This window comes from Mustelus asterias, chromosome 5 (genome assembly GCF_964213995.1).
Source record: "Mustelus asterias chromosome 5, sMusAst1.hap1.1, whole genome shotgun sequence".
Lineage (NCBI taxonomy): Eukaryota > Metazoa > Chordata > Chondrichthyes > Carcharhiniformes > Triakidae > Mustelus > Mustelus asterias.
The window spans coordinates 56,280,475-56,297,220 of record NC_135805.1 but is presented as its reverse complement, the minus strand read 5'-3'; the positions used below and the strand labels follow the sequence as shown (position 1 = coordinate 56,297,220).

At 44.6% G+C, this 16,746-nt stretch overlaps 1 protein-coding gene across 2 annotated transcripts in view; it reads right to left on the bottom strand.

The window, feature by feature from the left end:
• The window catches only part of faxcb (failed axon connections homolog, metaxin like GST domain containing b), a 91,012-nt gene extending 74,637 nt beyond the window's left edge, over window positions 1–16,375 (bottom strand). Inside the window, exons 1-2 of one of the 2 annotated variants that reach the window (XM_078213674.1) lie at window positions 15,923–16,375; window positions 10,244–10,379 (exon numbers count right to left, since the gene is read on the bottom strand). In XM_078213674.1, coding sequence (XP_078069800.1) covers window positions 10,244–10,379; window positions 15,923–16,182 — 396 coding nt within the window. In that variant the 5' untranslated portion in view covers window positions 16,183–16,375. The remainder of the gene's footprint in view (window positions 1–10,243; window positions 10,380–15,922) is intronic. The other variant, XM_078213675.1, reaches the window with a different exon arrangement.
• Between the last annotated feature and the right edge of the window lie 371 nt (window positions 16,376–16,746).

Below are 16,746 nucleotides of genomic sequence, written 5' to 3'. Positions count from 1 at the left end.
CTCATCAGCTGCGCCAATTCTCCGCCACAAGTCTAATACCACAAATGCAGACTCCGAATGGGGTCTCTACTGATACAAGCGAATAAATGAACTGTTTAGGGACTTTTACTCAACCCTCAATAGCTCAGAGACTGCCACCAATGAGGCGGACTTTCAGGAGTTCTTTGGGGCACTGAATCTCCCCGTGGTGGACAAGGGAGAGGCCGCAGCACTGGAGAAACCAATCGACATTGAAGAAATTGTGAGGGCGGCCAGAACTATGCCGAGTAGAAAATGTCCGGGACCAGATGGATACCTCATCGAATTCTACAAAACATTTATGGATAGGTTGGCTCCCCTGCTACTGCGCTTGATCAATGGATCATATGAGAACCGCTCTCTCCCGCAGACTTTGAGGCAAGCGACAATTTTGCTTATCCTTAAAAAGAATAAGGACTCATAAATCTGCAGCTTATAGACAGATCTCATTGCTGAATGTGGATCTCAAACTGATCTCTAAGATTCTGGCCATTCGCTTGGAGGACATTCTGCCCTCTCTCATCTCGCCTGACCAGACTGAGTTCATTAAAAATAGACATATGTACTCAAATATTCGGCAGCTGTTTAACATTATGTATGTGCCTGCCACTTCCAAACTACCAAAGATGTTAATCTCGCTGGACGCTGAAAAAGCGTCTGATCGGGTGGAATGGGGTTATTTATTTTATGCTCCCGGGAGGTTCGGGTTCGGCCCAAAGCTCATCTCCTGGATCAAAATACTGTACTCTGCCCCTCTAGCCTCGGTCCAGACAAATGATGTGCATTCAGCTTGTTTCCCTTTGTCCCGGGACACTAGGCAAGGATGCCGCCCTCCCCACTGATATTTGCCATTGCTATTGAACCTTTTGCTGCGGCTTTTCGCAACAGCAAATGAGTGGTGGGGATTGATTGGGAGGGAATCGCGTGGAGAGTATCGCTGTATGTGGACGATCTACTATTGTATGTCGGCAACCCGTCCAACTCAATTCCCGAAGTCTTATCTATACTAGAGAGGTTTGGTTGTATTTCAGGGTACAAGCTTAACTTGTAACTCAAAGCTCCTTCCTTTGAATGCAGCAGCTCATAGCCTCCCATTCCACACCCTGCCTTTCAAGATTGTCACTAGTCAGTTTACTTACTTGGGAGTGCAAGTGACTAGCAAATTTAGTGGGCTCTTTGGAGCTAACTTTGCTCCACTCATGAGGTGGATAGAACAGGACCTCAAACGTTGGTCCATCCTCCCATTATCGTTAGCGGGCCGTATCAATGCGGTGAAGATGAACATACTACCTAAGTTTTTATATCTCTTTCAGTGCATCCCGGTAGTTCATCCCCAAATCCTTTTTTCACAGACTTGATCAGCTCACCTAAAGTTTTGTCTGGAATAGGAAAAACCCAAGAATGCGGAGGACAGTCTTGTAAAGCCCTAAACGGGAGGGGGGTATGGGATTGCCCAATTTTCTATTTTATTATTGGGCAGCCAATATGAGAGCGATAGTGTGTTGGGTGCAGAGAGAGAGGCAACAGGAGATTCCTTATTGGCTGCAGTTAGAATCCTCCTCCTGTGCTCCGTCTTCCCTGGCTGCCTTAATATGTTCCCCGGTAAATTTTCCCTCCACCCAGTATACTTGGAGTGCACTTGTCAAGTCAACTCTTAGAATTTGGACGCAATTTAGACGCTACTTTGGGTTTCAGGTCTGGTCGCTCGCCTTCCCAGTATCGGCTTAACATTTTTTCCTCCATCTGTTTTGTATGTGGACGGCGTGTTTGCGTCATTCCAGCAGGTGGTGGATAAGTTTGCTTTACCTGCAACGCACTTTTTCAGATATTGCAAATTCGAGACTTTGTGCGCCGGGCCGACCCTCAATTTCCGATGCTCCCAACTCGTGCCTCCATTGACATCTTCTTAGTGCCTTCTATTACTATGCGTGGTATCATTTCTGTTCTTTATTCTCAAATTCTGTCCCAACAAAACTCTCTATCAGTGGTTAAATCTTTATGGGAACAAGTTCTGGGGGAGGAGTTCTCGGAGGAGGATTGGGACATGGTGCTGCATCGAGTACACTCCTCCTCAATATGTGCCAAGCTGGGTGTGATACAATGTAAACTCCTTCACAGAGCATATCTAAGTAGGGTTAGACTCTCTAGAATGTACCCAGACACAAGCCCCATTTGTGAACGGTGCCGGCAAGCTCCCACCACCCTCTTACATATGTTCTGAGCTTGCCCATCACTGTATAACTACTGGACATCGATATTTGGGATGATTGTGGCAACGCTAGATCGGGACATAAGTGCATCATCCTCAGGCTGCCCTGTTTGGGGTCGTGTATTTAAATCCGCCGCTGTCGAAATTCCAAGCGGATTTTGTAGCTTTCACTACACTCCTGGCAAGACGACTAATTCTGTTTCGGTGTAAATCAGGAGCACCCCCGAGATACAGTGGGTGAAGGAGGTGGTAGATACCATTACATTGGAGAAGATGAGGTGCACACTACATGAGTCCACTGCTAGGTTCTAAAGGACCTGGCAACCATTTCTAGTGCATGTTGGGATGCTGCAGTGGGAGCCGGGTGAGTAGATACCCGATGGCCCCAGGACCCCGGGTGCTCCCACAGAACCCCCCCTTCCCCCGGTTGCTGGCCCTTTACCTGAGAACACCCGCCCACCCCGCCGAGGTGTGGGGACCAACACGAGAACTTTTCTCTTTTTCCTCTCACTCTCTTTATTCTCTCCGCTCACTAGTTTATAGCCTAGGCTGTTTGGGCGCTCAGTTGGTTCCCCAGCGGCGTTCCTCTGACTTTTTGTTTTGATATTATTACCGTCATTACCAGGACTTGGGTGGGGTGGGTGCCGGGGTACCAGGGGCTTGTCCCCTGGCCACAGGGAGCCCTGTGCCCAGTTGTGTTGGAGTGTACACGCGAGTACTGGGTGGATCTCTATCTGTGTTTGTTTGCTATGTAAATTATAAGAAAATTTTCAATAAACATATTTAAAAAAGGACACGTGAATTGTCTACACAATTCGGGTTTATTTTGGCGATAGAACTGCTGGTGCTGTATTTGTGCACCCTTCATACTGATGCAATTTCAGTAGCAAGCAAAAAGAATGTAACATAAACTTTCACACAATAATTGATTTGAAAGTTTACTGAGGGTGATAGTATTCACAAATACATTAATACATTCATAAGAAATTTTTCAGACCATTTTGGAAAAAGGAATCCCCTGTAATTACTGTAGGTTTTCACTGATCTCATAGGAACATAGCAAAGGCTTGTCACTAGATCAAACTTTGTTTCAAATGTGACAATACTGTGCCTTTAAGAAATCTAGTCGTGTCATGTTTCTTGTGAAGGGACTATTTTATATTGCAGCTCCAACTATGGTGTTGATTGTCTGCAGCCCACATGGTGAGCACACAGAAGAATAATTGCTCCTAATTATTGGAGTGTTTGTTTTAATCTGAGCTAATGCAGTTTTGTTATGTTTAGGGCTGTCCTCTGGGGATTCAGAGTTGGGTTTAATGAAGTAGATTGACAAGAAGAGTCATGTGAATGGGTGGAGCTAGGCTTACAAAGAGACAAGCAGGCAGTTGCTGTTTAAATTTGAATAGAGCAGCAGCTCTTTCTCTCTCTCTCTCTTTGGAAATTAAAGTATGAAACCTGGTCGAAAAGAGGTATCTCTCTCCAGAAGTGTACAAAAGACAAGAGGTGTTTTCTCTCTCCCCCCCCCCCCCCCCCCGCCCCCACCAATCTCAGGAGTTCTGCTGTGTGAAGTCAGGTCTCTTACTGGAGACTGTTGTCTGAGAGTCAGAAGACATGTGTTTCTCTGTATCTCTGTCCAGGGGTGTTAAAGGGCTTGACGCCTAACAACTCATGTAAGTCTGTGTATTTTTGCTAACTGATTCTGAAGAGAAGTTTATGTCTATGGGGAATATTGCTTAAATTGGAACTAATAGCGATATCTAGCAGTTAGGAATTAGGCCATGTTTAAGTATTTCAATTGTTAAAAGTTATGCTAATTCTTTTTGTTATCGTCAAACTGTATTGTTAATTAAGTTTGTTTTCATAAAAACTTCCCAGTGGGTCAATAGAATCACACCTGGAGTGAAACATATTATGTTCACACTAATGCCAAAATCAAAAATAGTTGGGCTCTAGGCTAACTTTATAAAATACCTTGGAGTTTCTAATCTGGTCCCTAACATAAACAACATGCTGGCCCCGATTTTAGATCAAGTTGCGCCTGTTTTCAGGAGCACAAACTTGGTAAAGTCGGGTATGAGGCTGCGCCAGTTCCCCCTTTACCAAGGTCTGAAAATGGCCACGATCGGGGCCGCACCTGAAATGGGCATGACGGCCATTTAAATGCATTTGTGGGCTGCACGCCAAATTTTACCAACGTTTCCCCCTTTACCACCGCATTCGCCCATCCAGAATCGGCGCGAAACAGACATGTTCTACAAAAGTCTGATTCGGGTGCTCCAGTTAGTGAGAAGGTAATTTCCGAGCGTCCGACGGCTCTCTGCTCGAGATCAAATGGGAGGAGGGGGGGGGGCGGGTTGAGTCCGCTGCCACTCTGCCTGAGATCAGTGAGGAGAAAGGGGAGGTCCGCTGCCACTCTGTCTGAGATCAGTGAGGGGAAAGGGTTGGTCTGCTGCCACTCTGCCTATGATCAGTGTGGGGGAAGGAGGATCCGATGCCACTCTGCCTGAGATCAGTAGGGGGGGAAGGGGCCCACGATCAGTCTGGGTGGCGGGAGTGTGGGGGGTATAAGGGGATCAGAAATGTTGTGGGGATAGCGCAATGTCTGTGGGGGCCAGGGGGAGGCATTATTCGGCCTGGGAGCGATGTGGTAGGGGAACCGCATACTATCATTTTTTTTCTGCACATGCGCAATTGGAGGCGCCAAACGGAGCTGAAGGATTTTGGGCGCTTTATGCCCCGCCCACAGGCTTCTGCAGCACGATTCAGAATCGCTGATATTTTTTTCAGGCAGAGTGCGTATGGGGGCGCCTGAGAAAGGGTCTAAAAGTTGGATCGGAAACACTCTGAATTTCAAGTCCATCCAACACTTAGAATAGAACATAGAACATAGAACAGTACAGCACAGAACAGGCCCTTCGGCCCACAATGTTGTGCCGAGCTTTATCTGAAACGAAGATCAAGCTATCCCACTCCCTATCATCCTGCCTATCCAATAACAGCTTAAATGTTCCTAAAGTGTCTGACTCCACTATCACTGCGGGCAGTCCATTCCACACCTCAACCACTCTCTGCGTAAAGAACCTACCTCTGATATCCTTCCTGTATCTCCCACCACGAACCCTATAGTTATGCCCCCTTGTAATAGCTCCATCCACCCGAGGAAATAGTCTTTGAACGTTCACTCTATCTATCCCCTTCATCATTTTATTTAAACCTCTATTAAGTCTCCCCTCAGCCTCCTCCGCTCCAGAGAGAACAGCCCAAGCTCCCTCAACCTTTCCTCATAAGACCTACCCTCCAAACCAGGCAGCATCCTGATAAATCTCCTCTGCACTCTTTCCAGCACTTCCACATCCTTCTTATAGTGAGGTGACCAGAACTGCACACAATATTCCAAATGTGGTCTCACCAAGGTCCTGTACAGTTGCAGCATAACCCCACGGCTCTTAAACTCCAACCCCCTGTTAATAAAAGCTAACACACTATAGGCCTTCTTCACAGCTCTATCCACTTGAGTGGCAACCTTTAGAGATCTGTGGATATGGACCCCAAGATCTCTCTGTTCCTCCACAGTCTTCAGAACCCTACCTTTGACCCTGTAATCCACATTTAAATTAGTCCTACCAAAATGAATCACCTCACATTTATCAGGGTTAAACTCCATTTGCTATTTTTCAGCCCAGCTTTGCATCCTATCTATGTCTCTTTGCAGCCGACAACAGCCCTCCACCTCATCCACTACTCCACCAATCTTGGTGTCATCAGCAAATTTACTGATCCACCCTTCAGCCCCCTCCTCTAAGTCATTAATAAAAATCACAAAGAGCAGAGGACCAAGCACTGATCCCTGCGGCACTCCGCTAGCAACCTGCCTCCAATCCGAAAATTTTCCATCCACCACCACCCTCTGTCTTCGATCAGATAGCCAGTTACCTATCCAATCTGCCAACTTTCCCTCTATCCCACACCTCCTTACTTTCATCATAAGCCGACCATGGGGGACCTTATCAAACGCCTTAATAATAATAAGTGTTTTGAGGAGATTTTTAAAAGATGAAGAGAAATAGCAAGGCAGAATTTAAGGAGAGGTCTGGGGCATCAAAGGCAAGATATTTGAGATGGCTGCAAGATTTGCCATCAGTGTTGATGCATGGAATTCATACATGTCAATTCTGTAGAGCCAAGATGGGACAAAAATATAAAGGGTTTGTGATCAAGGTTTAGGATTTTGAATTTTGTGCATTTCAGGAGCAGCTAGTGTCATGATGATGTGACATGTGCATTTGTGATATCAATCTTTAATTTCATCAGCTGATCAAACACATATTGAACTGCTTTAAAAGGAACTTTTAAAAAGCATGCAAAGACAATGATGGCTGCCACAAGTCACCTGACATCTACTTTAAAGTTGACCAGCTTTCTGGAAGGTTCCAATGTGGGATACAATTTAGACAAGCCCAGACATCCTCCTCTGGAATTTCACCATGCTGCTGTCAAGAACTACATCAAAGGATTGACTGAAACTGTACTGGGCTTCACATTTGCATTTCTAGGAAGCTACCTCTCATCCAAGGACAGAAAGTCTATCAGTACAATAACTATATGGAAAGTGTTTGCTCTATCTCATCAAGATGGAAAATGGATGATTCAGAAGTTAATAACTGTGACATTACATAATCTAATCCCCTTAGCCATAAAACGATAGCCACAGTCTGTCCAGACACGAGCTAAGTAAATAACTTCTGAAATCATTCTGGGGAGAGAGAGGTCATTTGAATTGGATAACCATTTTTGAAATCACTTTAATTACAATAAGCTACTAAGTAGAAGTTTGGAAGAAAGTTTCCGAGGGGACGGCAAAAGTCCTTCTCTTCTCTCCCAAGTTCAAGACCTTGGCCGGAATTTGACCGGCACACCCATCCAGAATCGGGGCGGGCGAGGCTCGCAGTACAGCAGTCTCTGTTGGCCTCGGGTGGGCGAGGTGGTAGAATTCCGGCACTCATCTTTATGACAGCTTTAAATCCAATACAGGGATAGAGAGTTTCCATCAAAAGGAAGCTCAGGTGCAAACATCTTTGACTTTGCTTGTGTGTGGGTGTGTGTGCTGTGATTGGGCCTGAGTTTACCTTTTGGAATATTTTTATATTTTTACCTGGGTGGATTCTTAGCTCAATAAAAACTAACCCCGTGTCTTAAACTCAAGGAACTTAGAAACATAGAATATAGGAGCAGGAGTAGACCATTTGGCCTTTTGTGCCTGCTCTACCATTCAACATGGTGATTTCTGATCCTCTACCTCAACACCATCTTCCAATGCTTTCTCCATACCCTACGATGCCATTAGAGTCTCGAAATCTATCTAGTTCCTTCTTAAATATATTCAGTGATTTGGTCGCCACAGCTTTCTGTGGTAGAAAGTTCCACAAGTTCACCACCCTCTATGTAAAAATCTTTCTCCTCATCTCAGTCCTAAATGGCCGTTCTATATCATGACATTGTGCCCCTTATTCTAGACCCCCCCAGCCAGAGGAAACAACATCCCCGCATCCAGTCTGTCCAGCCCTGTCAGAATTTCTTACAGTTCAGTTAGATCCCCTCTCATTCTTCTAAATTCAGATGAATACAGGCTTAGTCGATCAAATCCTTCCTCATATGACAATCCTGTCATCCCAGGAATCAGTCCTTGGCTGCAATCTCTCCACAGCGAGTATATTCTTTCTTAGACCAGGGGACAAAAGCTGCAAACAGTACCCGAGGTGTGGTCTCATCAAGACCTTGTGCAGAGGCAGTAAGACATCCTTGCTCCTGTACTCAAGCACTCTTGCAATGAATGTCAATACACCATTTACTTTCCTAACTGCTTGTTGTACCTGCATGCCTATTTGTGACTGGTATACTAGGCCACCCAGGTTCCTTTACGTGTCAATATTTCCCAATCTATCACCATTTTAATAATACTGTTTCCCCATCTGAAGTAGATAACTGCACATTTATTGATGTTATGCTAGCTTGCTGGACTAGTTTTTTTTTGCAATCAACATGTTGAGAGTTAAGCACACACACTGAATTAACGCCTTCATCCTGGTTATGACCAGATCAGGGCGGTATATGGAGTAATTTTCGATCCCTCTCACGTGATTATAACACCAGTAAGACAGGAATGGTGGGCACCAGAATTTTGAGCTAAAGATGGGTAACATGTGCTTTGAATAAATGGAATCCTGGAGGTCAATGGGGAGGGTGTTGGAGAAATTGGGCCCTTTTTTAGCATTTTGATTCTAAGGACCCCATTTAACCATCACGGTGCGCCCGTTTTCAGGTGTGAAAACTTGGTAAAGTTGGGCATGAGACGAGTAGCACAATCCGGGCCTGTCTCAGCGTCTGTTTACCAAGGCCAAAAATGGCCACGATCGGGATTGTGCCCGAAACAGGCGCAACGGCCATTTAAATGCATTTGTATGCATTTAAATTGACTTAATGGGCTGCACGCCCAACTTTACCAGCACTTCCCCCTTTACCACTGCGTTCGCCCATCCGGATTTCAGCGTGAAACAGACATGCTCCATATAAGTCCGATTCGGGCGCTCCATCAGTGAGGATTAGTGAGAAGATAAGTGCCTAGTGTCTGACGGCTCTCTGCTTCAGATCTGTGGGAGGGTGGGGGGGAGGAAGGTGGGTCCCTTGCCACACTACCTGTGATCAGTGGGGGTGATTGCAGCCATTTTCGGGCCTTAATAAAGGGGGAACCGGCGCGGATGCGGGCACGGATCGTGCTACTTGCCTCACGCCCAACTTTACCAAGTTTTCACGCCTGAAAACAGGTGCAACGCGATGGTAAAATTGGGCCCATTAAGTCCTTGGGAACAAAGTATGGCTAAGGCATTTAGCAACAGAGCATCTATGGGGAAAAGAGAGACAATGTTGCTAACATAGAGTAAGTGTTTCTGGTGATGAATAGGATATGGGCAAAGGGAACACACAGGTTGTAAACCCGTGAAGGCAGCCATGGAGGAAGGTGGAGCCCAGATCTCCAATATGTTTTGCTTCATAACGTATTACACATATCCTCTCTGCAACCTAGATATGTGTATATCAAGACACAGTCTCCTACGTAAATTCATTCCTTGCCTCACCTTCCTGTCTTTCCATCCCATATTTTTAAAACCTAGTCACCTACTCCCTAAACTAATCTTCTGCTTCCCTCTTTTCAAGCTTGGCACAGTGGCCTTCACCTTGACTTCTCAATGAAAAGATTAATGAAGCCACTGAAGAGGGAAGGATGCCTTGGATCTCTGGTTTCTATTCTGCTACAAATATAGTATTTGATGGCAGTCAATGAAAATATGTTTTTTGTTTCAGCAATGAAGGGTATTTTGATCAACATTGAGCAGCACTCTACATATCCACTTAACTATAAACATGCAGAGAATTGTCTTGGCATGCTGCTCCGAAAAATGGTATCCCAGGTAATGTCGTATAATTTGGCCATGAACCATGAGTCACAAAATACCTGGTGCACAACTACCAGTCCATCACTTAAATAAATATTACAAACATCTATTTATGTATCCATACAACTTTGGCTAGAAACTCTCCTTCCTTTCATTTAAATTATAGCACAGAATGAATTAAATTAAAAAATTAAGACTTTCTTAATTTTAAATGTACAAAACTATGCGGTATGTTTTAAAAATAATTGTTCTTAAACATTTCTCACTACTGCTGCTACTTTACATGGTCAAATGCTTTGCTAATATAAAAGCTGTAGTTCTTACTGCCAACAACAGACTAATGGCAGGTGCTAAGCCACAGAAATGGCTCTGGGATCTTGGGTTCAAATCAAAAGGCATTGAGCACCTCTTCCATCCATTACAAAAATCTGATCTCGGTGACTACCAAGAGAAAGACTGACCACATAAATAGTCTTTAAATTGTGCGGAGCTTGGAAAAGCTCAAATAAGCAACATATATATTGTGACCAATAATAAATAATACAGGAGCAGAAATTTTAGCAACCTGGTATGGCAAGTCTGCCATTCGAAGATACGTTTCCATCTTCAGGCAAAAAGGAGACAGGCTAGGTACCTCACATTCGGGTCGTGAGAACTGATGCAGAATAATTGCATCTTTTGAATCAAGTTTTTGCTCCTTTCTGAAAGAAAAAAAAGTTACTTACTGAAAGATCACTGCTGTTAACACTTCAATACATTCACAGATAAATATTGAATCATTAACGTGTATGACAAAACCAGCCCTCTGGTGAACAGGTAGCAAAGATCAACAGGACAAAAGGTTTGGAAATCGGCCTAGTTACTGGCCCCATACTTCCTCACTATCCCTTACATGTGGTGGGGATGCTGGCAGCATTATTTGCAGGGCAGAGGAAGGATAATCTAGGTTAGTGTGAGAAATGAAAGAAAGTTGTCCAGGCAATAAGCATTTTTAAATGGGTCACTTCCAATGGACCAATCTACTTCTGACAAGAAAGATCAGGCTTTTTCTTCTGCTTGGGGATTACGCTGACAGTAATGGGAATACAAATCAAAAGAATCCCAATGCCTTATATAATTTGTATATTTACACTGGTGAAGAGGTTGATTAGTGTAACAGTTTCGTCACCAGATGAGTAGCCTCGAGGCCTGAAATGAACTGAAACGGTAGATTAACGCACCATACTTGCTGTATTCCATGTCTTGGCTTCCAGTGTCACAGGCAGTACCAAAGATTAAGTGAAGATCCATAGATCTTCCAAAAAGCTTATTATAGATGAGAGTTTTTTTATCTTCTGGAAGAGCCAACTTGCTCAGCCATAATGTCCGAATATGAGGGAGGTTTAAAGAATGGCAAATCCAGAATTTAAATATTAATCAGCATTTTGATTCTTTGGACGATTTCATTATTCAGATCAACACTTATTATATGACCTGTGCAAATATTTTCAAATGGCAAATGCTCTAATAGAGAATTGTTTGGGGCCACTGTGGGCCTGATTTTACCATTTTGGTTCTAAGTGTTGAATCTGGGCACAATTCAGATCCGACTTGGAAATCTGCTTTCAGGTGCCCCCATACGCACTTAGGCTGAAAAAAAATCACAAGTCTGAATCGCGCTGTGGGCGGGGCTTAGTGCACCCAAAGCGATCAGAACTCTGAACTGCGCATGGGCAGTTAGAAAAAAATTTGAAAAAGCGCGCCGCTGTCTGATCGCTCCCAGGCCGCAAAAAAGCGGAGAAAGCGGCCAGGGAGTGATGGCCCCCACAGACATCACTGTCCCCCTTATCCACCCACCCCACCCCGCTACCCAGACCGATCGTGACCCCCTTCCCCCTTCCACCCCATCAATCGCCCGCAGAGTGGCAGTGGACCCCCCTGCTCCCCACACCAGAGATGCATCTGCCCCCCCCCCCAACCAGTGAGCAATCGGGCCTCCCCCCTCTCCTTCACTGGAGATACACCACCTCTCTCCTCCCCCCCCCAACCTCGAGAACAATCTGGGAATCACTCCCCTCCCCCCCTGAGAATGATCTGGCCTCACTCCTCCCCCTCTGCAGAGAATGATCTGGCCTCACTCCCCTCCCCCCTCCCCTCAGAGATACATCTGACCCGCCTCCTCCTACCTCCCCACCCCCCCACCAGAGAATGATCTGGCCCGCTTCCCTCCCTCCCCCCCCCCCCCACCCAACAACCAGATAACGATCGGGCCTTCCTCCTCCCTCCCTCCCCCCCCACCAAAGAATGGTCTGACCCGCCTCCCCCTCCCCACCACCACTGATCTGAGTCAGAGAACCGTTGGAAGCTCTGAACTCGCCTCTTCAGCAGCTGGAGCGTCCAAAAGAGACTTTTATTCAGCATGTCCATTTCGGCACGATTCTGGATTGGCGAACGCAGTGGTAAAGGGGGAAATGCTGATAAAGTTGGGCAGGCAGTTCATTAATTCAATTTAAATGCATGCAAATGCATTTAAATCGCCGTTGCACCCATTTCGGGCACGAATTGGATCGCGGACATTCCCGGGTCTCGGTAAAGTGGCCTGTGCGGACGCGGGCGTGGATCGCGTTAATGGCCTCACACCTGACATTACCATGTTTTCGCGCCCACGCAACGGTAAAATTGGGCCCTGTGTCTCAATTCTATATTCTTCTAGCTTTGTGATGTTTAAGAACAACAATCTGCTTTGTACATGGCACAACATTGGGAAAAGAAGTTTGTAATTTGTTATTGCCTTAGTAACCCAGTTAAAAATTGGAGTACATATTTGTACATTTTGAAATGACTTTATGTAAATTGTGTAGAAAGTTAAGTTCTGTGGTTATGTTCATCCACTCCATTCCCTTCAGCATGACTCCGAGAATTGTTTTTCTGTTTTCTACCTTTGTACTTCCTTACAGTATACCAATGAGAACATTTCAGAAAGTACTTTATGGGCTGTGAAGTATTTTTGATGCCCTGAACTTGTGAATGATGCTATAGAAATACAATTTTTTTTTTTGAAAATGCCAACAATTATCATCCACACAATGAACATTGTAAATAATACAGCTCCCATATGAAATGCATTTACAACTTTGAACTTTAACTGACTTGCATTGTTTTCAGATCCCGCTCCAAGCTACATTCCTTAACTATCAACTCCATTCCTCAGCCTGATTGGCACAGTGGCTAGCAAAACTGCCTCACAGCGCTGGGGACCCGGGTTCGACTCCTGGCTTGGGTCACTCTCTGTGCGGAGTCTACACATTCTCCTCGTGTCTGCGTAGGTTTCCTCCCGATGTTCCAGTTTCCTCCCACAGTCCAAAGATGTGTAAGGTGCATTGGTCATGCTAAATTCTCCCTCAGTCTAACTAAACAGGTGCTGGAGTGTGGCGACTAGGGGATTTTCACTAACTTCATTGCAGTGTTAATGTAAGCCTTACTTGTGACTAATAAACTTTTACTTTAATGTCAGCCTACTTATGACACTAATAAATAACTAAACAACAATCTGAGATAAAGCCAGTCTGTTTACCAGTTTGATCCTGAGATTAGCTTCTGATCTCATATATGTACAATCACTAATACCACCTATTTCCACCTCAGTAACATCACCGGACTTTAGCTCTTCTGCTGCTGAAACCTCCATTCATGTCTTAAGATAAAGGCAAAATACTGCGGGTACTGGAATCTGAAACAAAAACAGAAAATTCTGGAAAAACTCAGCAGGTCTGACAGCATCTGTGGAGAGGGAATAGAACAAATGTTTTGAGTCAGGTCTGACAAAGGGTCATCCTGACTCTCAACCTTGGCTCTATTCTCTCTTCACAGATGCTGTCACACCAGCTGAGTTTTTTCTGTTTTAGTTCCGCTCATGCCTTCATTACCTCGAATCCTGACTATCAAATACAGTCTTGGCTGGTCTCCCACATTCTACCCTCCATAACCTTGAGGAGATCATCTAGAACTCTGCTGTCCATGTCTTAACTCGCAACAGGTCTCTTTCACCCTATCACCCTTTTGCTGGCTGACGCACATTGGCTTCTGGTCAAGCAACATCTTGACTTAAAATTCTCATCAACGTTTTCAAATCCCTCTGGGGCTCTGAACCTTTGACATATCGATGTGATCTCCAGCCTCACAAGATATCTGTACTCCTCTAATTTTGGCCTCTTCTGCTGACAGGGATGATCAGAGAGGGAAGGGGAACTCTGTAGATGGGGAGGAAAGTAGGGGGGGGGGCATTGTAGCGATGTCCATGGGGTTGGTGGAGGCTGGTAGACAGGCACAGGGGTCAATTGGCGGAAGGGGGCGCCTGTGTAATGGCACTCCAGCTCAGCAGCCGGTTTCAGCGAGCTCTGGCTCTGCACTCTCCCTCCACCAACCCCCGCCTCTCCCCCCCACCCCGCCCCCCCCCCCCCCCCCCGCCCCCCACCTCCCCAACCACCACCACTCTGCTGGCAAGAATCATATCCTGGTCTTTCTTTGCACAAAGTGCCATAAGATTGCGACTCGCAGCTCGCCGAAAAAAAGTGCTAATCTCTTCCATTTGGCACTTAGAATTTTTTTTGTAAGATTGTGCCCTCAGTTTTTTTTTTAACTGAATGTGGAACACCTAAAATATAATGACTTCTCCACTTTTACTGAGTGTATTTTCCAACTTCCAGGTTGTTACCCAGAACAACTTTCAGCACTATGAAAATAAAGTAGGATAAATATCAAAGAAAGACCTTTATTGTAAATGTTTAGTTAAATACTTGTGTCACTTAGCCTAGGTAGTACAAACCTAATCTGATCACCCCTAGATAACAGTCCCACTGCTGATAACGTGCATGTGCAGCTTGAGGTAACAAAAAGACCCAACTCCCCCAATGCACAGAAACACACAGAAACACTGGCAGCCTCCTTCTGTAAAGGTTAGGGACCCTGGCCTTTTGGCTAAGATCAAGCGTCACTTGGGATCAGGTGTACTGCCTGTTCTCATCAGTTTGAGTCTAGTGCATCTCTCTTGTGGGGACCATGAATTGGATTCAATTTGAATTTGAATTGTTTTTGGACCAAGCAAGGAGATGGATTAAGGGCTTGCCCAGTCCACACTGGACACTGACTTTGTAACTCTAAGAAAGGACTAAAATTATTTTTTAAACAAAGGTTAGGGCCCACATTGGAACCTGTCATTTTATCTGACAGCAATAACTCCTTTCATTTCTTGTTTATGCACATGGCACAATATCCACAACAAAGCATTTTGATTAGGTTGCAAAGGCTTTAATTTATTTATTGTGATTTTTGGGGTACATGTTGTTTCCTGGAAATCAAGTCTTATTTATAACTAATGTCTATGAAAAGGCAGGTTAACTGATGAACAGTCTATTATTCAGTCTGTGGTGTTTGTCAAAATAGCCAAGTTATAGCGGGTTAAATAAGTAATCCAAACTTTCTTCGAGGTTTCCCTTTTTAATAACATTTGAATAATCCGATTATGGGATATTAATGCAACTGGATTACATTTGAACAGACTTTCCTGAATATCACATTGTATTATGGAAACCATATTAATCTGTGAGTTGATGAGAAATTAGTTATCTAATTATTGTAACCTATAAAGAAACCAGGTGAAGTTTGCGTGTATATGATGCATATGCGTATATTATCTATACATAGAGAGCACAGAAATGTCACACATACATCCAGTGTACGCATATAGATTAGATTATGCGTGTAGTTAAATTTTTGGGCTATGAAATTTTGAAAAAATATTGAATCTGCTAAGTGAAGTAAATCGGTCCTTAAACCCTGAGCTGCATCAAATTAACAGAATCTGTTAATACACGGTAAAATACATGAGGAAATGTCCAATTACACAAGGGGTGTTTAAGGCATTCTGTACTGATGATTCAAGAACACAACTAAATCGTATTAATGCATTCAATTGTACATATAATGAATGTCTACATTAATAAAACTAGGCGGGCTCGCGAGCCTGACCCGATTTATATCAACCGAGCTGGCCCAGTTTCAATCTGAACAAAATATATACGTGCACGGATTGGGTTTATTCCTTTCACTTCCAGGTATTTTCATTTTACAGGATCTGCGATTCATTCTGCACAATGCCTTTCTCCTGACTCACGGCCAATGCCACTTGTCTATGATAGTTAGCTGCCCTGGTGCCCAGTCTGTGCTTGTAAGCTTCAAAGAATAGATGGGTGAGCTGTTTTGTTACCTGATTGCTAGCAATTCGTGTAAGAGATATGCAGCAGCTGCCAGCAGGGCTCCTCCGGTCAGACACAGCGTTTTCTTCCACCATGACTCTGCTCCCAGCCCTGACATGATGTTACAGTAATCCTGCAAAGGAAAGGTGATTATGTATCCATAAAAGGAGTAGTGCTCGTCAGAACCGCACAGTCCCAGGGAAAAGCTTTGATTCCTGCTCAGATCAACCACGCATGATCTGGACGGTGCAAAACCAACACCCCAGTACATGCTTCGATATTCCGCCGGATCGACTCCGAGTGACTGCGCTCTCTAAATATGAAACTATTGCAGATGATCGGGGAATTGGAATGATGTCATGCCGATATATGTTGCCGAAGAAGCAAACATGCGATGCCGCTTATGTATCTGTGCAAAACACGCAACATATTGCTCCTGCTCCTGCCCGCTTGCCTTTGTCTTCCTGGGTTTTTTTTTCAGCTGTTCAGTGATGTCATTGCATGTCACATTAATCCTCTGAAGACATCAATTGCATTAACACCGAAATCATATTCTCATATTAACCGGAAAACTCCAATCCTCACAACAGTGCAGCCCATTTATGATACCATAGTTTGGGAATGTCATATTTATTGACCTTTGTAGATCTTCAGCTGATGTTGAGGGCATGAGCTTTTTCTCTCTTCCTTTCAGGAGAGCTGGTGTGTCACTGGCTAAGCCAGCATTTATTGCCCATCCTAAATTGGTCTTGAGAAGGTGGTGGTGAGCTGCCTTCTTGAACCGCTGCAGTCCATGTGGTGTCAATACAGCCACAGTACTGTATTTAAAAAGAAA